The sequence below is a fragment of the Bos grunniens genome, chromosome 18 (genome assembly GCF_055505025.1).
Source record: "Bos grunniens cultivar Pamir isolate PY7600 chromosome 18, Bosgru_T2T1.0, whole genome shotgun sequence".
Lineage (NCBI taxonomy): Eukaryota > Metazoa > Chordata > Mammalia > Artiodactyla > Bovidae > Bos > Bos grunniens.
This window is the reverse complement of record NC_141182.1, coordinates 16,856,098-16,882,778: the sequence shown is the minus strand read 5'-3', so window position 1 is coordinate 16,882,778 and position 26,681 is coordinate 16,856,098. Positions and strand designations below refer to the sequence as shown.

The 26,681-nt window shown below is 38.4% G+C and overlaps 1 protein-coding gene across 2 annotated transcripts in view; it reads right to left on the bottom strand.

Annotated features, from left to right (window-relative positions):
• The window catches only part of LONP2 (lon peptidase 2, peroxisomal), an 84,609-nt gene that overhangs the window by 23,098 nt on the left and 34,830 nt on the right, over nucleotides 1-26,681 (bottom strand). For both annotated transcript variants that reach the window (XM_086349470.1, XM_086349471.1), the window contains 3 exons: nucleotides 18,985-19,135; nucleotides 13,590-13,716; nucleotides 10,077-10,210 (listed from right to left, as the gene is read on the bottom strand). In XM_086349470.1, coding sequence (XP_086205596.1) covers nucleotides 10,077-10,210; nucleotides 13,590-13,716; nucleotides 18,985-19,135 — 412 coding nt within the window. The remainder of the gene's footprint in view (nucleotides 1-10,076; nucleotides 10,211-13,589; nucleotides 13,717-18,984; nucleotides 19,136-26,681) is intronic.

Genomic DNA, 26,681 nt, shown 5'->3' with positions numbered 1-26,681 from the left:
ATCTTCAACTATATAATTTGTCTGTCAGTTTCAGGTTAATCTTTTCCAGAAAACCATCTTCCCATCCAGAGGAAGAGTGCTGAATGCAACTGAGACTCAAGTTACTGACCCTGGCTGCCAAGGCATTTGTGCCTGCATATTTTCAATCTGTTTTTCTTTCTTTCTTTTTTTTTTTAAAAGGAACTAGTCATAATGGAGAAATCTGTGGATCAAATGCCCAGAAAAACCTTCACGCTAGCAATAAAGTCTTTCAAGCCCTTTCTGCCAATACTTTCTTCATTATTTGGGGGATCTACTAAACATTTCTATATAATAACTGTTGAGATAAAGATGGACATTATGATTGTGAACCATTTCTCATCTATTCATGAAAATAAAGAACATCAAAAAAGGTTATCTGGAAAACTTTTCCCCCCATCTATTTCAATGAATTTTGAGATGTAAATAAATGACTATTTTGTCTCAATTTACTAAAACCAAATTTTAAAAGCTACAATATTTATAATAAATCAAATGAAGCTTTCAATGATCAATTCAATGCCTCTACAGCACTTTAAAAACCAGCATTTATCCCACATCTAAATATTATTTGTTTATATCTACCTCCCCCAATGGACTACCTATTACAAATTCTCTTTCATTTCCTGCCCAGAATCCAATCTAGAACCTAGCATATCGTAAGTCTTCAGTGACTGTTAGTTGACTCATTGAATAAATCAGTGCTATACAATGGTCCAAAACATACGACCCTAACCTTGTACCAGACAAGAGAGCTTGTATCCTGTCTCCCAGGGATTTTTTTTGTGTGTGGCATTAATAGATCTCATTTCCTGTGTCAGATTCAGAAAATAGTCTTGGGGAACTACTTGGATTAGCAGTTAAGAAGCGGAGACCGTCTGTAGCTTTTTTTAAAGTAGGTATTATTTTACTACCTTGTAACTTAAGGCTGGTTTTGATAATATATGTCAATGCCACCCAAAAGCCACTGCAACTTCCTACATGATTCATTAAGTGGAACAATGACTTTTTAATTCGTTGTCAATATCTGATTTTCCTGTTTCCAAATACAGTTTAAATAGCAAACATTTACTTGTCTCTTATCATATGTAACTAGGGTTTTTCCTTTATTCCAGCTTCCTGACAGTCTACATAGTCGAACAAATCTCTCTTAAACCAGGCCAGTACTGAAGAGGGAACAACCAGTGAATCAGCATAAGCATTAGAACAGAATATAGAGTATCTTCATGATACGGGAGTACATTCCAACATGACATTTTCATCTCAACATTAGAATGCCACTTGGTTTTGGATGTTTGGACACAACATACTGCCTAATATCCCTACAAATGTGAAGGATTTAGCATAGAAAGTCTTAATCTCTAAATTTAATTGGATCTTGGTTTGCAAAATCCAATTAGCTGTAATAGAACCCTACAAACTCCCAAGACTTCAGAACCACCAGCAAGCCAGGCAGGTGCCCTGGGAATGAAACTCTCTCTTAAATCCATATTCCTTAACAGTTAACCTTAGCTGTTTCTTTGACTATTAGAAAACTTTATTTGTCCTGAGTCACTAATACAGTCAAAGGAAAGATAAGCATGAACAGATGAAGAAAGACTTTACTAAAAATGCAAAAGTGAACCAAAACTTTTTGGCCCTATCTGTGCAACCTGGGTCTTTAATAAGAAATCAGCTCAAGTTTGATGATGGATATTCAACAGTACAAACTTAAATGCTGGCTTAGAAAAACCCTTCTGATAATAAAGTGTCTTAGACTGTAATGACTATTGAACTGCTACAGCCTTTTAAGACAGTAAATTCTGTAAGGATGAGCAGAAATTCTCAAAGCTGCGCCATTTAAAAATTAGGAAAATGTAGACCAATTTAAATTCAGCCCCCATAGCAACACTAAAACTGTGGCCTGTCACACTCTGTTCAAAGACCTCTTAACATCAGATGGAGGCATTTTTTCAGAAACTGAAAATCGGACTTCTGAGTATTATTGTAACAATCTAAAATAAACAGCTCAAGCATCTGGTCTGCGGTTTTGGGTTCAGAGGCAAGCACACAAATTACTCTCTCTTTTTTGTTCTAACACTAGCCAGAAAGGAAGATACGGGATTTAGGTTAAAATGTTTGAGGATTTTCATTTGTAACTGGAACCAAGTAGTAAGAAACGACTCAATTACCCTCACTTCATTAAAAACAGCTAGCAAAGTTTTTATGTGCGAAAGCAAAACAAACAAGAACAGTATCAATCAAGTCCACCCTCATGAAAAGCTGACTAAATAAGGGTTGTTTCAGTCGTTACTAAAGAATCACTCATCTGCTTGTGGGTCTCATTAAGCTTTTCTCCCCTCAAGGCCTACCCAATTGTGCTTATCTGTTTTTGCCGCACAGCAATTTCCACTATTAACAACCCAAACCACAGGTTTCCTTTAAAACTCTAAACAAACTATTTTAATCTTCAGGAATGGGGGGGTTGTATTATCAGAAATGAAATGTATAATAACTTTCTTTAAAATAAGTTAAAAAAAAAAGTCTGTGCGAGCCAGCTTTCAAGACGGTCCCCAGCGGCCCTACCCTGTGGAGTGCCATCTCTCTACGAGGATAGGCAGGTGTGACCCATGGAGCGTGGCAGAATGAGGATTATAAAACCTGCAGCTTCTGTTGCGAGCTCTCCATTTCTTCCCTAGCACAATTCTCTCACTAACGGACGCCAGTAGCCATGTCCTAAGCCTAGCGAGAGGCCAATGTGGCGAGAAGCTGAACACCTGGCCATCAATCAGCAAGGAACCCAGGTTGTTACATGATGTTGTGATTTTAAGAAGTATTTCTCATCTTGATCTGACCACCACTGTGGCTCACAACCCCCAAGGCCTTTAGAATATCCTAAGTATTGACAGTGATAAAGGTATCTTTCGTTATGTGAATGAGGTGACTTCCAGGAGTACCCAGGACAGTGCTGGTGGCCAGAAGATTAGAGGGCTGGAACTTTCTTTCCCACTCCCTGATTTCTGGGGAGAGGGGCAGGGCCTTAGGTTGAAGAAGTCACCACTGGCCAATGATCTAGTTAATCACAACTAAGCAATGAAGTCTCCATAAAACCCCAAAGCAGAGCTCTTTGGTCCATCTTTGGAGAGCTTCCCTGTGTCTGTCTGCTGGGCCCCAGGCTCCGTGAGGACAGAGGCTCCTTTGTTCTGGCCCTGGCCTATGTAGTTGATTCATACTCTTTAATATCCTTTCATAGTAAACCGGTAATCTACTGGGTCAAAGGGGTCTCCTGAGTTTGGTGAGCCGTTCCACCAAATTAATGAAGGCGGAGGAGGAGGTCGTGGCAACCTCCCGTTTGAGCCAGTTGGTCAGAAGTCCAGGTAATAACCTGGGCTTGTGACTTGTCTCTGAGTGAAGGGCAGTCTAGTGAGGCGGAGCCCTTTGTCTGTGGAATGGAACGCCGTCTCCAGATGGGTAGTGTCAGAACTGAGTTGAATTCGTGGACCCAGCTGGCGTCCCCGAACTGTCAGTGCGGGGAAGCATCCACACATGCACTGGACTCGGGTCTGGAACCCTTTTCAGCTCACAGCCACGTCAGCGAGCCTGGGGGCACATCCGCCTCGAGCTGAACCTCCACTGGCTACAGCTTGACGAGAACCTCACAAGAGGTCTCAAGCCACAACTGCCCAGCTAAACTGCTCCTGTGTGCCAGACCCACAGATACAGTGAGATGACAAATGTTTGCTAACTTCTGGGGCACTAAGTACAACTTTTGCCTTACCAAGTTTTGGAGGAATCTGTCACACAGCACTGAACAATGTAAAAATCCAAAAGATAAAGGGACAGATCCCATTTGGACAGAAGACTGTTGCAAGAAGTCAAAGACAAAAGAACTCAGCGAAAAGTTACACAAAGCTCAGAAGTTACTTCCTGAAGACATTATTATACATAGTGTTTTCATACGGAGAAGGCAATGGTACCCCACTCCAGTACTTTTGCCTAGAAAATCCCATGGACGGAGGAGCCTGGTAGGCTGCAGTCCATGGGGTCGCTAGAGTCAGACACGACTGAGCGACTTCACTTTCACTTTTTGCTTTCATGCATTGGAGAAGGAAATGGCAACCCACTCCAGCATTCTTGCCTGGAGAATCCCGGGTACGGGGGAGCCTGGTGGGCTGCTGTCTCTGGGGTTGCACAGAGTCAGACACGACTGAAGCGACTTAGCAGCAGCAGCGGCAGCAGCAGCAGCAGCAGTGTTTTCATAAAAGAAACCAATGACATTAGACAAGAGAATGGATATGCTTCAGATTTGGAGATGACAAGTAGTTGGGGGAAAAGAGCTGAAAAAGAATCAAAGGGACTTGTTTCTCCTGCAGGAACAGCTTCCTGTTTTGGTTACAAAGGAGCCACGCTTAAAATAACCACTGTGAAGTATGCTGAGGGCTTGAGAAGTCAATGCCAGGAAGCCACAACAAAGAGCTGAAAGCAGCTCGACAGAAGAGGATTCCTTCGGAGGAAAGGACCCAAGAAAGGCTAACAGAAAAGCCACCCTAGCAGATGAGTGGGATGTGCGGCGAGGAAGGCCCGTCGGAATGACGCTCTTCCCTGGCATCTCCCCCCGCCCCCGCCTGCCCTGGCACAGAGCAGACCCGCTGCTACAGGCAGGAAGACCCCCTCCCTCAGCCAGCACACTCCTGCCAACGGCCGAGAGTGCAGACACCTAGGAGAATTAAAGCTAAAGAAGGCAGAGAACAGTGCCATAAACTTTGAATATTTTATTTTGATGCATTTGTAAATGTGAAGTCGCCTAGAAAGGATATCAAAAATTAAGGATATTGTTATCTGCCTGCTTCCACTATATTCCATTGATTTCACTGTCCTACATATGGCAAATGTATCAGAGAACCAATACATGTTGAAATGCAACTCAGTCAAACTGTGATCCAGACTGAACTAGAGAAAACTGTCGTAGAGTTAGATCTACGGTCTAGCCAACCCGATGTTTTGTGGTCAGCAAGGGGCCCAGGGCATCTGTCATGAGGGGATAGGCATGTTTTCACTGACATTAAATCCTATTGCTTCTGACTCATACCACCCAACCACTTAACCCTTTTTCCAAACTACAGCTTCTGTTTTCCTCTGGACAGGGAAGTAGATGGCTAAGGTTATAAAGATGTGTCTGTTAACAGTTAAATAGGCAAGGCCTAGTCTTTACTGGGGAATTTTGTGAAGGGACTTACAAATTCAATCAAGAGTCAAATTAGACAGCTTACTGAGAATCCTACTCAACTGAGATTTTACAGCCATCAATCAAGTGGCCCAAATGTACAAAACCAAAGCTAGAGAGATAGGCAGTTCTTCACAGGCTTTCCTTCCTGATCCCTTTGTCTAGCACCACTATTTCTTTTCAGTGTTCTCCTAGAGGTCCCTGCTAGTTCACTAGGAAAGAACTGAAATAAAAGCTATAATGATCAGAAAAGAAAAAGTAAAACCTGACATTATTTGCATTTGTGATAGCTGATGGTGTATATGTAGGGCTTCCCTGGTGGCTCAGACGGTAAAGAATCTGCCTATATTTCAGGATACCTGGGTTCGATCCCTGAGTTGGGAAGGTCCCCTGGAGGAGGGCATGGCAACCCGCTCTCGCATCTTTGCCTGGAGAATCCCCATGGACAGAAGAGCCTGGTGGGCTACAGCTCATGGGGTTGCAAAGAGTCGGACACGACTGAGTGAAAATTCAAAAAAATCAGAGTTTCAATTTGGCAAGTCTGCTGGATACAAATCAATATAGTATTCTCATAGAGTAGCAACCATAAGAATTAGAAAATTAAAAATATTATCTACAATAATATACACACATAACACATACATATAAGATCAATTAACTAGGAATATATCTAAAGAAAAAATATGCAAAAGCTCACCACTACAACTATTAAAACACTTAAAAACATTTATTAAGACTTAAATAAATGAAGCTAATCATGAATTAGAAGACTTGCTAATATCAAATTATCAATTCTCCCCAAACTGATTTATAGATGCAACACAATCAAAATATCAGAAGGTGTTATTTAGCCTCCAATAAAAATAAATAAATTTAAAAAAAAAAAGGTGTCATTTATTTAGTGATTTACTGGTACAGAGTCACCAAGCTGATTCTAAAATTAATACAGATATTTGAGGAACCTACATACAATAGCCAAAGCACTCTTGAAGAAAAACAAAGCTGGAGGATTTACACTACTAGGCATCAAGACCAACTGAGATAATAGTCATTCTTGAAACCAAGTATGATGCCAACACTGGAAATTTCATCTCAGGCCCAAAGTACCCATCTACTTACCGTAAGTCAGCTAGTTTAATTCATTTTTCCTTTAAGTGTTTATCTGAGATCTCCATAACATAACCACATACATACTGCCTGAAGTGACATTTTAAAGTTTATCCATAACAACATCTAACCCACCTCATGTTAAATCTGTTCATTTCATCTGTCTTTTTTTTCATCTAATCAATTTTTCAGATGACTTCTATGAGAATAGTTAAGAAACTAACATCTTGAGGCACATTAAGTTTAACGTAGCTTCTCCAATAAATACCACACTTTCCAAAAAAATTTTAGAATGCTCCATATTCTGAGAAACTTCATAAGCATTGGTTATAACTTGAATCCTTAGCTGGAGATAATTTTTGAGGAAGAAAATCATATAGGTATTAAATGAACATATATGGTAAAAGAGTATTTGAACAAATAGACCTAAGCTAACAAATGGACCTTTACAGAGAAACCTCCAAACTGCAAAACTGAATACATGGGATATCTGTGTCCTAGGCTAAAAGGCAGGCAAAAGTAGAATAAAACTGTAACCACAAACTTTTATCTTTTGATCCAACTAATATCGCAGAAAGGAAAAGGGCAATTTAGAACACACTAATAACATACAAAAACACAGGCAGTGCTGCTTTCATGAAATACTTCTCATACTTTATAGGTAAGTGACCGACACCATAAATACTCCTCCACTAACACAAATCAATTAGGAATCTCACTTGCCTTTTAAATTCTATTATTTGTTCTGTTTAACTGCCAGTTAAGACCTCACAAATACAAAGACAACTGTTCACAGACCAGTATTTCTGGGCCTACTCCAGAAAGTTTGTTCGATATGCTGGAGGTTTCTGCCTGTTTTTAAAGCTTGTGGCCTGAAATTACTTTTCTTCCTGGCAGGAACTCTAACACCAGTAATATTTTTAACATTAAAAATAACTCCCTCACTGAATTACTCGAAATTTCTAAAACAACTTCATACTCTAATTTTATATAAAACAATTTTATACTCTCATTTTAAATAATTCAATTTCTTAATGAGAAACTTTCATTTACTAAGCTAGCTCCATTTGAACTTTAAAACCTGACATGAAAACCTGAGATTTTTTTTGACAGAAAATTTTCTTTTGGCTTGGTTAAGGTCATAAACATCAATTTAGAATATCTTATAATTATTTTACTAAAATCTGGAGGAGAGTCACTTACAACGTAAGACCCAGCTTGGAGTCCCGTATCTCCTAATAAGAAATACAATCAAAATCGTCGTCTCAAGAGAAAGTCCTTATCCTAATTATTCAATTGGACACGACTGAGCAACTTTCACTTTCACACTATGGGTGTCCTTGGTAGTATCTTAACCCAGATTTACTTAACTATGTATCATTTAGGATTTGTTCTGTGAATCACTGATTAAAAAAAAAACAAAAAACACCAAATAAATGTTACCATGAAACACTGTATGTTCTCACATGGTTCTCAAGCAGTTTGAATAAGTTCTTGAATATTTCTAGGTTATTTTTAAAAAGCTAATATGATCACAGACATTATTAGAAATATGCTAATAGATAAAATAAGCATTGTGTAACTATGAAAAGCTTCTTTAAACATCAAGTTCCCATTGTTGTACAGGAGAAACCAACACAACATGTAAAGCAAGTATCCTCCAATTAAAAATAAATTTAAAAAATTAATACATACTTCTGAATGTATAAGTTCCAAAAGAAACCATCAAAATCCTAAACACAATTTTCCAATTGTGTCAAGTAGATAAACTCACTTAACTCTCTGCCTTTCTATTATATCACAAACAAGAATAAAAGGACATAGGCTCAGGTGCTGGAGGCCACAGCAAAAGAGAATGTTCTAAGAATTAGAGAGGGAAACTCAGGAGGATTTAGGTGTTATATTCAGAAAGGGAAAAAAGAGAAAACTACCTCAGCTCTCCACTGTCACTGTCGGCTGCACCAGTGATGCCATTCTTGATAGGCTATCAATCACCTAGAGTACTTTTCAAAAATTCAGATTTCTGAGAATCTTCTGAACATGTGTTTATCTTTAAACTCCCCCCAAGCAAATCCTATTAAAATGACAAGTAAGGGATTAAAAAAGAAAAGGATAACCCACAAAAAGAAAAAGAAAGAAGACAAGAGATGCTGACAACATTTTGGGTAACAGCAAGTAGATGGGCAAGAAGTAATAAACATCTGGCAGGCTAGAAAAAGTAGAAACTTTAATGTCTGTGAAGGAGGTAGGTGGGGGTGTGGGGTGGTTATCCACAAAATCCTACAAAGGCTCAGGAATTTGAGGTATCCCTGAAAATATGGGTGAGATGTGGGACTAAAGACAGAACATTTTTAAAACTGTGTAAGAAATAACTGACTTCCCAGGTGGCTCAGTGGTCTCAGTGAGAAAGGCTGCCTGCAGTGCAGATGCGGGTTCAATCCCTGGGTTGGGAAGAGTCCCTGGAGAAGGAGATGTATCTCTGCTCCAGCACTGTTGCCTGGGAAATCTCATGAGCAGAGGAGCCTGGCAGGCTACAGTTCATGGCATCACAAAAGAGTCGGACACGACTTAGTAACTCAACAACAACAAGAAACAATTACAGGTTTACTCCACATAACAAGGGCACTATCCCTTACCCACAAAAGGGGGCAGCTTTACTTTTGGGAGAAATGAACCAGCAGGGCTCTAGGCACAGTGCAAGCTGGGAGGAAGCACATATGAGGAAGAGGAGGATCTGGGAAAGTCCACTTGTTGGATGGCATCACCTACTCAATGGACATGAGTTTGAGCAAACTCCAGGAGACAGTGAAGGACAGGGAAGTCTGGCGTGCTGCAGTTCATGGGGTCACAGAGTCAGACACAACTTAGCAAATGAACAACTCTTTGGATGATACTGCTGTTAAAGGCACTGTGTTTAGCAATAGAAGGAAAAGCAGGAATGATGCTTTACTAACTCTATTCCACTGAGCTTATCACAAATTATGGTTCTTCAGCCATATTCATCAAACTTCTGTCTAGAAAGAGCTATGGAAATGGTAGGACATCTAATAAATCTCTTTACTACGAAAGAATAAAGAGATTCTCTATTCAAGTCATGTTTGTTAATGCAAATTTTGGCAACCATGCAGCAGCACAGTCTGTGGTAAGAAGTTAAAACATTTTAACTTAAATATCCATATTTCATTAATTCGAGGAATAGACCGCTTCCCTTTTTTCCCTTGTCATCACCTCCACAATTATTTTTCTAACAAAAAATAATTTAAATTATATCTTAATTGTGTACCTATCAAAGAAAATGTGTGAGAAAAACAAATGATTACACATGAAGCCATTCCAGAGAATAAATATCTGCCCTTGCAGTACTTGGACAACTACGATTGTTTTTTTCTTAACTGCTATAGGAACTTTCTGTGCTGTAAATACCGAAAGACTTAACAATCTGGATCAGAAAGAAACAAGTGAACACCAGAAGCCAAACATAAAGTGTACCATCATTACAAGCTCGAGAAATGTATCCCTAAGGCATTAATACTAAGTTATTATTCCTGCCAAAACTCTGCATTCTTTGTAGAAAAGAATCCTCTTGATACAGCAACCATTAGGTTTAACTTACACACTGATGCCTTTACCAGCGGAGGAGTACGTGCCATAGCTCCAAGGACCACCCCACGCCATCCCACCACATCCAGCTTTGTTTCCATTCACTTCCAGCCACCAAGCCTGTGGGCGCCAGATCAAGGTCACCAACCTTCTCCCTCAGCCACGTCAGGACGGTCCAACTTGGCTTCTCTGTGCTGCCCCTCGGCCACCTTCACAGCAACAGCTCGGCAAATGGCCCCCAGCTTCCTGTCCAAAGAGCGGACCCCTGCCTCTCTGGTGTACCTGTCATCAAAGGAAAAATATTTTAATTTTGGCTAAACATCACCTGTAAAAGCAGAATTAATGCGATTAACAACTATACTAAAGGAAGCGTACATTTAAAAGTTTATTACAGTTTCTTGAGTATTAACAGCCTCATCTTTAAAAATTCCTCACTATTCTTCTTTCTTAAAATATTTAGAAGTAATTCCAGCTACAACTTTTCCTTTTATATAGAGTATCTTGAATTATTACCCTATACTTAAAAATGAATTATTGGCTCTTCAATTTATAGCACCAAAGTAAATTTTGCGGCACATAAAATATCATTTACTCTTTGATAGGTATAAAAGCTTTCTTACAATTTGTTGATTTAAGAAAATTCTGACAAATTTATTACATGTGAAATACTGCTGAAAGAATCAGAAAAATAGAATTTTTTCCTAACTAAAGCAAAAAATAATTTGAGACAAAGAATGGAGTCTTTACCTGGAACTGTGCTAATTACCCCATTCGGTGTATTTTCATTGTAGAGACCTTCTAAAGAAAGAAATATGCTAATGATGCAAGCAGTGTGATTCAGTGGAAAAGGTTCTAGAGCTGTCTTAAAAAACTTCCATGTTAGACTCAAATTCCGTAAGCCACTTCATAATCCTTTATACTGTACAATCAATTTTGGCACCCAGCTTTGGGTGAGTTTGAACACACAACATCAGCTAGAGAATGCAGTTTTATCTGAAAAACTGCATCTGATTAGGCAGCCAAACACACAGTCAAGACTCTGGGAAGGCAGATTTTTTAAGTTCTGAGAAAAGACAAAATTCTTGGCTAAACACTCTATAAAGTAAAAAGTTTATTTCAATCAAAGGAATAGAAGGATATAGGAATAAAGTCCATATTATACACATGCATGTAATTTCAGTAAGAAAGAAAATAGGGAGGCACCTTAAAAATAAACCAACATGTAAAAACAAAAACCCAGCGTAGCTTCCTAGACAGCTATTTGATGAGCTCAGACGAAAAGGTCTGGACAAAAGATACAAGAGAAAGGCCTGAGGATGCTTTCAGAAGGATGGCGTGAACATGCAGACATGGGACCAGGAAGTTCAGAATGAACTGGAGCTTGCCAAAAATAATAAGGACATCATCAACGAGATTTTTTTTTTAGGTGTTTAGAACAATAACTGGCTAGGAACTAAGGCAGACAGTATAATATTAACCTCGACTAGAGGAAAGTAGACATATCAACCACTGGTTTGGTTTAGCATTTTTAAACCAAAAGAGGAAGAAGCACCAATGTCAAGTAAGAATTGGTTAATGTTTCCTACCCACAACTAAATGATCGTGAAGCTGCTAATTTTCAGAGGACATAAAACTAATGCACTGGATGATAATCAAGATAAAAAAAAATCAATTTGCTGCAATGGTAGCTAAAACTAACATGGATATTAAAATATATATAATTGTAAACTTCTACATTTGGGCTTTAAAAAATTCAACCCTATAAATATGGAATGAGACAGATCAAGTGAATAAGACATTCATAAGAAAAAGAACTAAGGTGTCAGTAACTATATTTACAAGAGGCAAGAAGATAACCTAAAAAAGCTAAGACTCTGAGATACAGTCATAAAATAATAATAGAATAAGACTAGTGGTCTTTTGTTTTTAATTCCTTATTACTGTTTAGCTGCTAAGTCATGTCCAACTCTTTGTGATCCCATGGCCTGCCAGGCTCCTCTGTCCATGGGATTTCCCAGGCAAGAATACTGGAGTGGGTTGCCATTTCCTTCCCCACAGTGGTCTTCATATACTATGAACTGTTTAGGCTACATCAGACATACTGAGTTCTACTCTGGTGTTTATTTTAAAAGAAACACTGATATCAGAGAAATCATTCAGAAGAAGACTAATTGGGAAGGTGAAAAGTCTTGAAAGGGGGTCAAGAGGAATGGTAAGGAGAATAGGAATATTTAGTCTGAAGAAGAAAACTAGATGACTACTAAGACTCCTTCCTCTCCTCCTAAACACTGCGGGTCTATGACTACAACACAGGAAAAAATGAAAAAACTATGTCCTAATTTGGGTAGCTCATTACATACCCAAAACTTGCCTGTAGTAGTAAATACCTGTGCTGTATCTATGAATACTAAAATTGCTCAGAGAAATTTCCTAATGTTCACAGCTTTTAACAGCTGATGTTTTGAGCTAACAAGTATATAAAAAAGAAATAGTTCTCCAGGCAACAACTGGCAAATACAAATAGTGATTACTCTTTGAGTCATTAGTATTTATATCCAGATAAGCTATGAATGGATATTTTTCTCTATATTCATATTTTACAGATGGGGAAGCAATCAAAAAAGGTTAAGTAAGTTACTTGTTGAAAAGTTACCCAGAAATATCAGGCGTATTATCTGGAATAATGATATTTTTGGAAGACTCTGGCCCAGAAATCACCTACTTTATTTCCCCTGGCATTATCCACATAGTAAATCACAAGTTAAGAAAAGGAACTCCCAGGTCAGATTGAGTCTTACTGTTTCATAAGTAAATTTAAACAGACTTCCAAATAGACTTCCATAAGAAGGCTGGATTAGATCAAAAAGCAGTCCGACTAGTCAAGCTCTAAGTCAAAGTTCAAAACAGAGGGAGGAAAAAAAAAATTAAACAGAGGGAGACTTCACTTCTCTTGAAAAAACTGCGGTTACTGGGCTGGGGCTGCATGAGGAGTCCTGGCAGCCTGACACTATTTGCCAGATGATGCAACAGACCTGCAATGCTGAGCCAGGAAAACTGTGAGAGGCTATTGTAGATAGAAATTCTCAACAGGATACATTTTCCATTCAAACATACAATCCATAAATTAGACTCAGCAGTACTCAACTCAGATAATTTATATGCTGCTTGCTACAGGCTTAACCACTTGGTAGCTAACTTGGGAAAATACCTTCTCTGTTGTTCTGGCGTTAATTCCGAAGATAAAAACACTAAGGATTTAAAAAAATCTCTCAAAGAGAGGAAAAGAAAATCTGAACAACTTATAACAGACGTCTGAAGGACCATCTCACTTCTTAGGAGACTTCAACTTTCAAGGTTCTGGGATATAAAAAGGTGTCTTGGTATTCTCCATGTATTTGGCTGTTAATTTATCAAATTAATCCCTTACATCGTTACTGTAGAAAAGCTCCACTTTAGTGGAGTCCTTAGTTAGCTATGAAGATACTCTAAAGGCTTTCCCTGTGAATTTCTGCCTAATACAGAGCCCTGTGTAAATCAACAGTTACGGAAATGCTTGCTGGGAATCTGCTGGAGAGGGAAATGGATGCTGTGAGTTGCCAGTGAAATAGGAATCTCCTTTTCAGATCTGAACATTACTGAAGCCCCAGGATGGCTGACTAACCTGGTGATGATGTCAAGAGTAGTAACCTGAGGGATCTGAATCTGCTGAGGAGTCAGCCCATGCTGTTCCAGCTGCTTAGGGATCAAGTGCCTGTGGGCAATCTCTATCTTCTCCTCTTGTGTATACCCTGGAAAAGAAGTCATTGTGCTTTATGATTATTCACATGGCTTCCATAGTCCCAGGCTTCATTAATAAATCCAACACAGGTGCAATGGGTCTTGGATTTAGAATGGATTTAAGTATGACTTCGACTAAGATTAGAATAAAATATAATTGCCAGTCAGTAACTGCTAAAATTTCCAACTTTTTCACAAACAAAACAAGCACTTACTAAATAAGCACAGTGTCTGAAAGTCTTTTGATTAAAATCACATCTCTCACGTGTATACCTGTGGCGGATTCATTTTGATATATGGCAAAATCAATCAGATCAGATCAGTCGCTCAGTCGTGTCTGACTCTTTGCGACCCCCTAAATCGCAGCACGCCAGGCCTCCCTGTCCATCACCAACTCCCAGAGTTCACCCAAACTCATGTCCATCGAGTCAGTGATGCCATCCAGCCATCTCATCCTCTGTCGTCCCCTTCTCCTCTTGCCCCCAATCCCTCCCAGCATCAGAGTCTTTTCCAATGAGTCAACCCTTCGCATGAGGTGGCCAAAGTACTGGAGTTTCAGCTTTAGCATCATTCCTTCCAAGGAAATCCCAGGGCTGATCTCCTTCAGAATGGACTGCTTGGATCTCCTTGCAGTCCAAGGGACTCTCAAGAATCTTCTCCAACACCACAGTTCAAAAGCATCGATTCTTCGGCGCTCAGCCTTCTTCACAGTCCAACTCTCACATCCACACATGACCACAGGAAAAACCATAGCCTTGACTAGACGGACCTTTGTTGGCAAAGTAATGTCTCTGCTTTTGAATATGCTATCTAGGCTGGTCATAACTTTCCTTCCAAGGAGTAAGTGTCTTTTAATTTCTTGGCTGCAGTCACCATCTGTAGTGATTTTGGAGCCCAGAAAAATAAAGTCTGACACTGTTTCCACTGTTTACCCATCTATTTCCCATGAAGTGATGGGACTGGATGCCATGATCTTCGTTTTCTGAAAGTTGAGCTTTAAGCCAACTTTTTCACTCTCCTCTTTCACTTTCATCAAGAGGCTTTTTAGTTCCTCTTCACTTTCTGCCATAAGGGTGGTGTCATCTGCATATCTGAGGTTATTGATATTTCTCCCAGCAATCTTGATTTCAGCTTGTGTTTCTTGCAGTCCAGCGTTTCTCATGATGTACTCTGCATATAAGTTAAATAAACAGCGTGACAATATACAGCCTTGACGAACTCCTTTTCCTATTTGGAACCAGTCTGTTATTCCATGTCCAGTTCTAACTGTTGCTTCCTGACCTGGATACAAATTTCTCAAGAGGCAGGTCAGGTGGTCTGGTATTCCCATCTCTTTCAGAATTTTCCACAGTTTATTGTGATCCACACAGTCAAAGGCTTTGGCATAGTCACTAAAGCAGAAATAGATGTTTTTCTGGAACTCTCTTGCTTTTTCCACAATCCAGCAGATGTTGGCAATTTGATCTCTGGTTCCTCTGCCTTTTCTAAAGCCAGCTTGAACATCAGGAAGTTCACGGTTCACATATTGCTGAAGCCTGGCTTGGAGAATTTTGAGCATTACTTTACTAGCGTGTGAGATGAGTGCAATTGTGCGGTAGTTTGAGCATTCTTTGGCATTGCCTTTCTTTGGGATTGGAATGAAAACTGACCTTTTCCAGTCCTGTGGCCACGGCTGAGTTTTCCAAATTTGCTGGCATATTGAGTGCAGCATTTTGACCTTTTCCAATCCTGTGGCCACTGCTGAGTTTTCCAAATTTGCTGGCATATTGAGTGCAACACTTTCACAGCATCATCTTTCAGGACTTGGAATAGCTCAACTGGAATTCCATCACCTCCACTAGCTTTGTTCATAGTGATGCTTTCTAAGGCCCACTTGACTTCACATTCCAGGATGTCTGGCTCTAGGTCAGTGATCACACCATCGTGATTATCTGGGTCATAAAGATCTTTTTTTGTACAGTTTTTCTGTGTATTCTTGCCTTCTCTTCTTAATATCTTCTGCTTCTGTTAGGTCCATACCATTTCTGTCCTTTATCGAGCCCATCTTTGCATGAAATGTTCCTTTGGTATCTCTAATTTTCTTGAAGAGATCCCTAGTCTTTCCCATTCTGTTGTTTTCCTCTATTTCTTTGCATTGATCGCCAAGGAAGGCTTTCTTATCTGTTCTTGCTATTCTTTGGAACTCTGCATTCAGATGTTTATATCTTTCCTTTTCTCCTTTGCTTTTCGCTTCTCTTCTTTTCACAGCTATTTGTAAGGCCTCCCCAGACAGCCATTTTGCTTTTTTGCATTTCTTTTCCACAGGGATGGTCTTGATCCCTGTCTCCTGTACAATGTCACGAACCTCATTCCATAGTTGATCAGGCACTCTATCTATCAGATCTAGACCCTTAAATCTATTTCTCACTTCCACTGTATAAGGGATTTGATTTAGGTCATACCTGAATGGTCTAGTGGTTTTCCCTACTTACTTCAATTTAAGTCTGAATTTGGCAATAAGGAGTTCATGATCTGAGCCACAGTCAGCTCCTGGTCTTGTTTTTGCTGACTGTATAGAGCTTCTCCATCTTTGGCTGCAAGGAATATAATCTGATTTCGGTGTTGACCATCTGGTGATGTCCACATGTAGAGTCTTCTCTTGTGTTGTTGGAACAGGGTGTTTGTTATGACCAGTGCATTTTCTCGGCAAAACTCAATTAGTCTTTGCCCTGCTTCATTCCGTATTCCAAGGCCAAATTTGCCTGTTATTTCAGGTGTTTCCTGACTTTCTACTTTTGCATTCCAGTCCCCTATAATGAAAAGGATATCTTTTTTGGGTGTTAGTTCTAAAAGGTGTTGTAGGTCTTCATAGAACCGTTCAACTTCAGCTTCTTCAGCGTTACTGGTTGGGGCACAGACTTGGATTACTGTGATACTGAATGGTTTGCCTTGGAAACGAACAGAGATCATTCTGTCATTTTTGAGATTGCATCCAAGTACTGCATTTTGGACTCTTCTGTTGACCACGATGGCCACTCCATTTCTTCTGAGGGATTCCTGCCCGCAGTAGTAGATATAATAGTCATCTGAGTTAAATTCACCCATTCCAGTCCATTTCAGTTCGCTGATTTCTAGAATGTCGACATTCACTCTTGCCATCTCTTGTTTGACCACTTCTAATTTGCCTTGATTCATGGACCTGACATTCCAGGTTCCTATGCAATGTTGTTCTTTACAGCATCGGACCTTGCTTCTATCACCAGTCACATCCACAGCTGGGTATTCTTTTTGCTTTGGCTCCATCCCTTCATTCTTTCTGGAGTTATTTCTCCACTGATCTCCAGTAGCATATTGGGCACCTACTGACCTGGGGAGTTTCTCTTTCAGTAAACAAATACAATACTGTAAAGTTAAAAAAGAAAATAAAAAAAAAAAATAAATCAACTTAGAGGCAAAAAAATGAATAAATAAATAAAATGGTATCTCTCTTAAAGAGAAAAAAAATCTCACTTTCATTACGATAAAGATATAATTTAAATCTCCTCAATTTAAATGCAAGTTTTATTTTATTATTTAAAAGAAAAATAAAGCTATCCTTTTTCTTTAGCATAATTTTCTGCGTAATTGAAAAAAACTTACAACAGTAACAACAGAGGCTTCTATTAAGACTTCAAGGGAAGAGCTGCACAGGGGCTATTTCCAGAAGTCCAACTGTAAATTTTCGCAACAAACAAAACAGAAACTACGGCGTCCCTATAAGAGTTTTTTCCTTACATGTTGGAATTACATAGATAATTTATATATTTAAAATACTTTATGGTCTTATCCACTTAAAAGTCTCAATAAGTAACAATTTACTTTCTCTTTAAGTCCTGTAAGATGAGTGTCCCCTATAATGATTGCCCCCTTTCCTTTTAACAAGCAAAAATTAAAAAGATGAATGGACAGGAATCTATCTTTTGGTATAAAAAGGAGATTAAAAACCACCATTAGAGCTAAAAGATAAGATAAGCAAACCTGAGAAGAAGGTGGCACCAATGTCCACCTCTGCAGCAGCTGTCCTGATTATTTCACTTGGTGAATATGTTAATATATCTTATGGATTTCTGCCTGAATTTGGAGTTTCCATGCAACTGGGTCTCATTAGTTATTTATTTTAGTCTTATAAATAAGCACAAAGCAATTTTAAAATACTCCACCGTATTTTAAAACTACAGGATCCTGCAGGGTTCACAGATAACTAAGAAATTGAATTATCATTTACTTGAGAGTAAAAATATATTTCAGTTTAATATGAAATATATATTCAGATTATATTTATTGTTATCTATTTTTATTTTAAAAGATACCCACTGACATTTGATCTTTTCTAGGGAGAAGTAATTCTGGACAATTTAAATAAGGTGAAAACACTGGGATTTACTTAGTGTTAGTAACTAAAAAGGGCTTCACAGGCGGCAACAGTGGCAAAGAATCCACCGCCAAAGCAGGAAACACAAGAGACACGGGTTCTATCCCTGGGTCAGGAAGATCCCCTGGAGTAGCAAACAGCACCCCACTCCAGTATTCCTGCATGGAAAATTCCATGGGCAAAGGAGCCTGGTGGGCTACAGTCCATGGGGCCATAAAAAGTGACATGACTGAGCGACTGAACACACACACAACTTAAGGACTTTTTAAAAACACAGTCCTGTGAAGAAGGCATGGTTAAAAAAAAAAAAAGTATGTAAGTACTTGACAGATTCAACTAAAAAGAAGAATTTGAAAGTACTCTGTAATTTTATATAAAAATGAGGCCAGATGTAATAAAGAGAAGTTTTAGGATCTACTTCCTAATGAGAATAAATGATTAGATTTTCTAAGAGATAGTAAAAACTTCCAAATCTGATAGACAGGAAGCTACACTGGCAATGAGATCTATTTTTGGTTTTTAGACATATACTTTGAAAAAGTAAATTATTTTATCTATAATTTTAGAAACTGCTTCAAAGAAGAATATCTTATTTTCCATAAAAATAATCAGTTTTCAATGCTAAGTTGAATCTGAAAGTGTTACAGAACATACAATGTATATTGTATAGAACATAAACACACTCTTATCTGTCATGTTTATTTTATAGATGTTAAATCTATATAAAAGCTGGTTTATATGCCAGATTCAGAACTTCTGATCAACACTGGCAAATCAATTTTTTACTCAAAATTCCATAGCTCGACCAGTTTTAAAGAATTCTGCTCAGAAAAGCAACAAATAGCCTTTTATTTAACAAAGTAATGACTTTTGTTTACAAGGCAAGTACCTGGCACCTGAATGATCTCCATCCTGTCCAACAAGGCAGGGGGAATGCTAGCAGTGGTGTTGGCAGTAGCGATAAAAAGGACTTGGGAAAGGTCAAAGGCCACGTTTAGATAATGATCTGTGAAGTTATGGTTTTGTTCAGGATCCAACACCTGTGGGAGAACAAGAAACACTGAAACAGAGGCAGTAGTTCCAACAGAAAACCACATAAATTAAAACACACGATGATATTTCTGCTCAATACAGTTAGTTTGGGAAATATGGGGATAACATTAAAAATGGGAAACATGTTCAATGTTAAAATTCTCTTAAACATATAAAAGCACAAACAAGCAAAAATTAACCATTCAAACTTTGTTCTCAAAATCTATTAATGACTCACTATGTGGCCACAAATAAGCTACCAATCCCGCAGAACCAGTTTACCTCCTGGTAACACACCCCCTCTCAACTGCTATGAGAATATAAAGTAAATGTGTATGGTATTTTGAAATTCTAAGGTAATAGGTAAAATAATAATTAGTATGTTCCTTCTCAAACATTATCAGAAAGTCTTTAACAGTTTTTCTTTTTTCGGCTCATCACGGTAAGTAGGATCTAGTTTCCTGATCAGGAATTGAACCCATGCCCTCTGCAGTTGGAAACACGGAGTCCTAAAGACTGAACCACCAGGGAATGTTCCTGATGGTTTTTTAAAAAGCAAAATCTTCCTGTTTATAATGAGCAAAATATTACTATCCCTCGAAAATATTTTAATTGAATAAATTAGATATTTACTAATTAGATTCTTAAAATGTTGAACAACTATATATTAAGGAGACTATATCTTCTCAGATCACTGTTCAAATGCTCCAAGTTGTAGGCACTCACAGGGGAGAGGCCTACACTGGACTTTAAAGAAGGCAACATGTGGCTTCCACGTTTTAAACTTCAATATCTTAACACTTACGCTTAGACTGGATTAGTACAGATATAAACAGGGTTAACATGCACAGTCAAAAAGGAAGTAAAATGACTTAAATACTTAAATCAATCACAATTTTACTATATAACCAGCTTTTCCTTGCTTCTGATTCCCTTTCTAAAGTTTTACTTATTTTTAAACGTATCCACAAGTTAGTCTTAATTTGAAGCCCTTTTCTTGAAAACTCTTGAATTTTGTTAAATATTCATTGTTATTGGTAACTCAGTGTATATCTAGAATACAATTCCCAGGGAGTTCTACTATTTATATCTTCATAAGACTTAAAATAATATTAAATGTCAAGTCAAAGACAATTCTAATTATGTTCAGTATAAACTGGCTAAGTGTAATATTACTGTCTACCAATGATCTGAAAATTGCTCATCTATGTATGGCATTCTTAGTTAAACTGACTGGCTAGTTAAGTAAAAATTTCTCATTTAATGGCTGTAATTAAATTTAATACATACATGTTGGATATGTTGCCATCCAAGAGAAATAATTTTTTTCCCTTAAAATTTTAAGACACTGAGTTTTTTTAAAAGTAGGAAAATCAGTAAAGCAATGTTTTCTGGATTATGAATGAGGTCTTTTTAAAGTGTATTACTGGACACCTAGGTTAGGAGGAGAGAAAATCAGTGATGCTCAATTTGCATACCTCCATCTTTTATTAGGAAAATACAAAAAAAAACTGTAGAGTTTGAACAACATCAAAAATAATAATGATCATTAGAATGCCAGATAAGAAGCGTTTCTAGGAACCATTACTCTGATGAAACCTTAAGGTAAACTGTTGAATCCAGGGAGTGACACATTTTATAGTGAGAATTTTTCAGCTATCAAACCTCTGCTTCTTCCCCAAGCCTTGGAATGAGGGCTTCCATGGCCCAACTCACCCACATAAAGGAGCAGATTTCAGGAATGACCAGAACTGTTTTTTCTTTCTTCTCATTAAAAGTTATCTCTATGTAAACCCCAAACTATTAATTCCTACCTATGCAGAATGACTGGGAATGGAAACAGCTATGATATGACATTGTATTCTCAGGGATGTGAAGTCAGCACAGTGATTAAACTATGGGAAGGGGTGTATGCCGAGAACTGTTCTTCAGTAACTGTTTCTGGCAAAAGAAGAACTACCGATATTTGTTAGGTAACCCAGGAATATACTCCACATATTATACATGATGAGGCAACTATCATCTCTAAGTATGATATTAATGGTATGGTGATACTTTTTAAAAGTCTGTACCTTTTAGAGGTAGATGCTAAAGTATTTATGAAAAGATATGACATCTGGAATTTGATTCAAAATAAGTAAGAATGGGATGAAGGAGAATGGGTAGGAACAGACAAAACAAGATTGGCCATGAGGGACTTCCCTAGCAATCCAGTGGTTAAGAGTCTGCCATCCAATGCAAGGGTCACAGGTTCAATCCCTGGTCGGGGAACTAAGATCCCACATGCTGTGGGGCAACTAAGCAATGCAACTAACTACTGGGCCTGCACACTCCAGAGCCCAAGTGAGCCTGCATGCCACAACCAGAGAGCCTGCGTGCCACAACAAAGACCCAGCACAGCCAAAAAAAAACACCACCACTGGCCATGAGATGGCAATTGTTAAGGCAAGTGACAAATTTTATGGTTAATTATACTGTTTTCTCCGGAGAAGGCAATGGCACCCCACTCCAGTACTCTTGCCTGGAAAATCCCACGGATGGAGGAGCCTGGTAGGCTGCAGTCCATGGGGTCACTAAGAGTCGGACATGACTGAGCGACTTCACTTTGACTTTTCACTTTCATGCACTGGAGAAGGAAATGGCAACCCACTCCAGTGTTCTTGCCTGGAGAATCCCAGGGACAGGGGAGCCTGGTGGGCTGCCGTCTCTGGGGTCGCACAGAGTCAGACACAACTGAAGCGACTTAGCAGCAGCATACTATTTTCTCAACTTTTGTTAGTTATATTTTTTCACAACAAAAGTAAAAAATAAAGTACAGTAAAATAACTAAAATCAACTCTGGAAGCCACACACAAATACTATAGAAATTAAATCAGTGATAATGACCAAGCTGAGAAAAATGTCCAGAACATAGAAAACGAAGGCAGTAAGGCTATGTAGAGGAAAGATATGGAAAAAAATAACAATATCCAATTCATACCTAATTGATGTAACTAAAGAAGAGGTCTCAGCAAATGTAATTAAAGAAATAACCAAGAAAATATTCCAGAAGACTCAACACTACAAACTGAAAAGCCTTAGACTCCTCTGTGCAATAATAAATGACAGAACATTATTAGGATAACACCTGCAGAATTTTCACGCATAATCATGACTTCTTTAAAAAGTTTCAAAAGTATTTGACTACACAGGATACATGTAGCAACACGTAGGATACAACAGGTAACAATGTGCATGCCTGTGAAGCCACTGTCCAATTGTGACTCCATCTGTATTTTGTTTAGACCAGGGGTCATCAAAGTGGAATGTTTACAAAAGCCCCGAGGTGCAAGTAGAAAATATGAGTACATATATTCATCTTTATATGTCTATAAATACCAGAAAGAAATTAGTTTTTAAAATATTTACTACAAGAGTAATGCCCTCACTTGAAATACACATCACACACATATGAGATATTCTAAGAGAAGAGTAGAAATCCCATAACATAATGGGCTGATGTGGGAGTCCTCACTCATCTGCTTTAATTGTGATGATAGTACAACTGCAGTCCATGTTTTCCTGATTCAGTATTTTTATAGAATATAAATGGATGAATGGAGTGTTTAAAAAGATTTCTGCAACATATCATTAAAGATAATAGAGGCAAAAATGTGAACAGTAAGGAAATAACAGGAGTTGACACTTATTTCTGGAATAAGCTTTGACAGCCACAGTACAAAATAAAATAAAAACAATTACCTAATTAAAATACATCATTTTCACCAAAAATAACTGCTTAACCTTTAAAAATGTATTCTGTACGTGCCGCATGTATAAATACCTATCATTAGTACAACGGCACATATATGTTATGTTTATGTTGCGTATTTATCTTTAGTTATAGATTGACTCGTATCCCCTCAATGTATAATTGGAAAAAGGGTCTTTAAGGAGGTAATTAAGGTTAGAAAAGGCCATTAAGGGTGGGTCTCTTATCCAATATGACTGGTGTCTTTGTAAGAGAGGAAGAGATGAGGCATGCATGAGCACAGAGAAAAGGTCATCTGACAACACAGTGAGAAGGCGGCACAAGTCAGAGACCTCAGGAAAAATCAAACCTGCCAACACCTTGATTTGAGACTTCAAGCTTTAGAACTGTGAGAAAATACATATGTTTGTTTTTTTTTTTTAAAGAAATCCAGTCTGTGGTATTTGTTATGGCAGCTTTAGCACACTTTGTTGTTGTTTAGTAGTGAAGTTGTGCCTCTTTGCAACCCCGTGGACTCCAGCATTCCCTGTCCTTTACTATCTCCCTGAGTTTGCTCAAACTTTTTGTTCATTGAGTTGGTGATGCCATCCAACCATCCCATTTCCTGTCATTCCCTCTCTTTCGGCCTTCAATCTTTCCCACCATCAGGGTCTTTTCCAATGAGTTGGCTCGTTACGAAAGTATTGGAGTTTCAGTTTAGGCACCAGTCCTTCCAATTAATATTTAGGGTTGATTTCCTTTAGGATTGACTGGTTTGATCTCCTTGCTATCCAAGGGAGTCCCAAGTCTTATGCAGAACCACAATTTGAAAACACCAATTCTTTGGCACTTGGCCTTCTTTATGTTCCAGCTCTCACATCTGTACATGACTACTGGAAAAATCGTAGCTTTGACTACATGGACCTTTGTTGGTAAAGTGATATCTCTGCTTTTTAATAAGCTGTTTAGGTTTGTCGCAGCTTTTCTTCCAAGAAGCAAGCATCTTTTAATTTAATGGCTGCAGCCAACATCCACAGTGATTTTGGAGCCCCAGAAAATAAAATCTGTCACTGCTTCCACTTTTTCCCCTTCTATTTCCCATGAAGTGATGGGACTGGATGCCATAATCTTAGTTTTTGAATGCTGAGTTTTAAGCCAGCTTTTTCACTCTTCTCTTTCACCCTCATCAAGAGACTCTTCAGTTCCTCTTCACTTTCTGCCTTTAGAAGGGTATCACCTGCATATCTGAGGTTCTTCATATTTCTCCTGACAATCTTGATTCCAGCTTGAGATTCACCCAGCCCAGCATTTCTCACAATGTACTGTGCATGCAAGTTATATAGGCAGGGTAACAACGTATAGCCTTATTGTACTACTTTTCCAATTTTGAATCAGTCAGTTGTTCCACGTCCAGTTCTCTTGCTTCTTGACTTGCATACAGGTTTTTCAGGAAATGGTTAAGGTGGTCTGATACTTCCATCTCTTTAAGAATTTTCCATAGTCTGCTGTGATCCACATAGTCAAAGGATTTCGTGTAGACAGTGAAACAGATTGATTATATTCTTTGCAGCCAAAGATGGAGAAGCTCTATACAGTCAGCAAAAACAAGACATGGAGCTGACTGTGGCTCAGAATGTAGGGAAAACCACTCGGTCATTCAGTTATGACCTAAATCAAATCCATTATGATTATACAGTGGAGGTGATAAATAGATTCAAGGGATTAGGTCTGGTAGACAGAATGACTGAAGAAGTATCGACAGAAGTTTGTAACCCTGTACAGGAGGCAGTGACCAAAACCATCCCAGAGAAAAAGAAATCCAAGAAGGCAAAGTGATTGTCTGAAGAGGTTTTATAAATAGCTGAGGAAAACAGAGAAGTGAAAGGCAAGGGAGAAAGGAAAAGATAAGCCTAAATGAATACAGAGTTCCAAAGACTAGCAAAAAGATAAGAAATGAAAAATGCAGAGAAATAGCAGAAGACAATAGAATGGGAAAAACTAGAGATCTCTTCAAGAAAATTGTAGATATTAAGGGAACGTTTCATGCAAGGATGGACACGATAAAGGACAGAAACGGTAAGGACCTAATAGAAGCAAAAGAGATTGAGAAAAAGTGGCAAGAATACACCAAAGATCAAAAAAGGTCTTAATGACTCAGATAACCACAATAGTGTGGTCACTCATCTAGAGCCAGATATCCTGGAGTGTAAAGTCAACTGGGCATTAAGAAGCATTACTATGAACAGTTAGTGGAGGTGACAGAATTCCAGCTGAGCTATTTCAAATCCTAAAAGTTGATGTAGTTGAAGTGCTGCACTAAATATGCCAGTAAATTTGGAAAATTCAGCAGTGGCCACAGGACTGGAAAGATCAGTTTTTATTTCAATCCCAAAGAAGGGCAATGCCAGAGAATGTTCAAACTACCATACAATGGTGTTCATTTGGCCTGCTGGCAAGGTTACGCTCAAAATCTTTCAAGCTAGGTTTCAGTAGTATATGAACCAAGAAATTCCAGATGTATAAGCTGGGTTTAGAAAAGACAAAGGAACCAGAGATCACATTGCCAACACTTGGATCGTGGAGAAGGTAAGGGGATTCCAGAAAAACATCTACTTCTGCTTTACAGTTTACAAAGTGTTTTTACATGTATTCTTCTTGCTTTAATACACTGTGAGGCATGAGAAATTCTCACCCAGGATTTGGGTAGGTGGGGAGGAGGATGTCAGGGACATCCCTTGGTTCTTCCATATCTGCATCTTGCTTCACTCTACAGAACCACAGTCAATAAGGAACTGATGCTATCAGTCACTAAACCTCAGAGATAAGCACGCAACCCAGGGTGGCACTTACTTAAAGGTATCATTTGAGGTTTTTGTACTTTTAGTTTAGAATATTAATAAATCAATTGTCAAAAGAGTGACTATCAAGTTCTATGTCAGAAAATATAAATATATGTCAGCTATTCCTCATCAAACATCAATTCAACAAACATTACTGAATCGCCACAAAGTACTAGGTGAACACTTAAAACATACAGTCAAACAAACATACGGGGGCTATTCCTCTCCTCCTACTACTTGTGAAGCTGTCTTTGGTGGACTTGTTTCACAACTCTCACAGACAGTCTGTTGGGAAAATCTAACTATCTATCAGGGAATCCACATTAAGTTCTTTTCAACAAGGTAACAGTGTGTGTCTAATGAGAGAATCTGTTATATTATCTGAAAAATGCTCCAATTCAAGTCTTCAAGTCTAAAGTCAGCATCTAACAAACGACTGAAATCTTAAATAATGTTTATTATTCTATCATTCATAGTACTGATTAGTAAACTAGTTACTGAGACAAACGAGAACTGTCTTTGAATAAAAACAAGCAAAACCAAACCAAATAAAACTCTTATCTCCAAACCCTGGGGCTCTTAAAGTGAGGTAACTATGCTTTTTATTGTCCAAAGAGGCCCCACTTCTAAGACTAAAAGAGAATGCAATTAAGAATTAGGCATAAGCAGGAGTGTCCCACGCAAAACAGAAATGATGGTCTCCCTACTTGTAAGACACATCCCAGTCCATCCTGTCCTCAGGAGATTACAACAGAAAAGAATCAGGAAGCCAGAGGGAACTCAAAGCAAGGGAAAAAAAAAAACTTTCACAAAGCAAGTTTTCCCTCAGTTTTAAAAACCAATTTGAATATTAATATTATTTTACATAAACCAGGGTAAAGAGAGGGGCAGAAGTGGTAAAATAAGGAGGACTGGTTAAAGTAAACTTAAGAAGCAGTCAGATGCCAGATCCCTTCCCCTATCCCAGTAAAGTACTGGGATTTC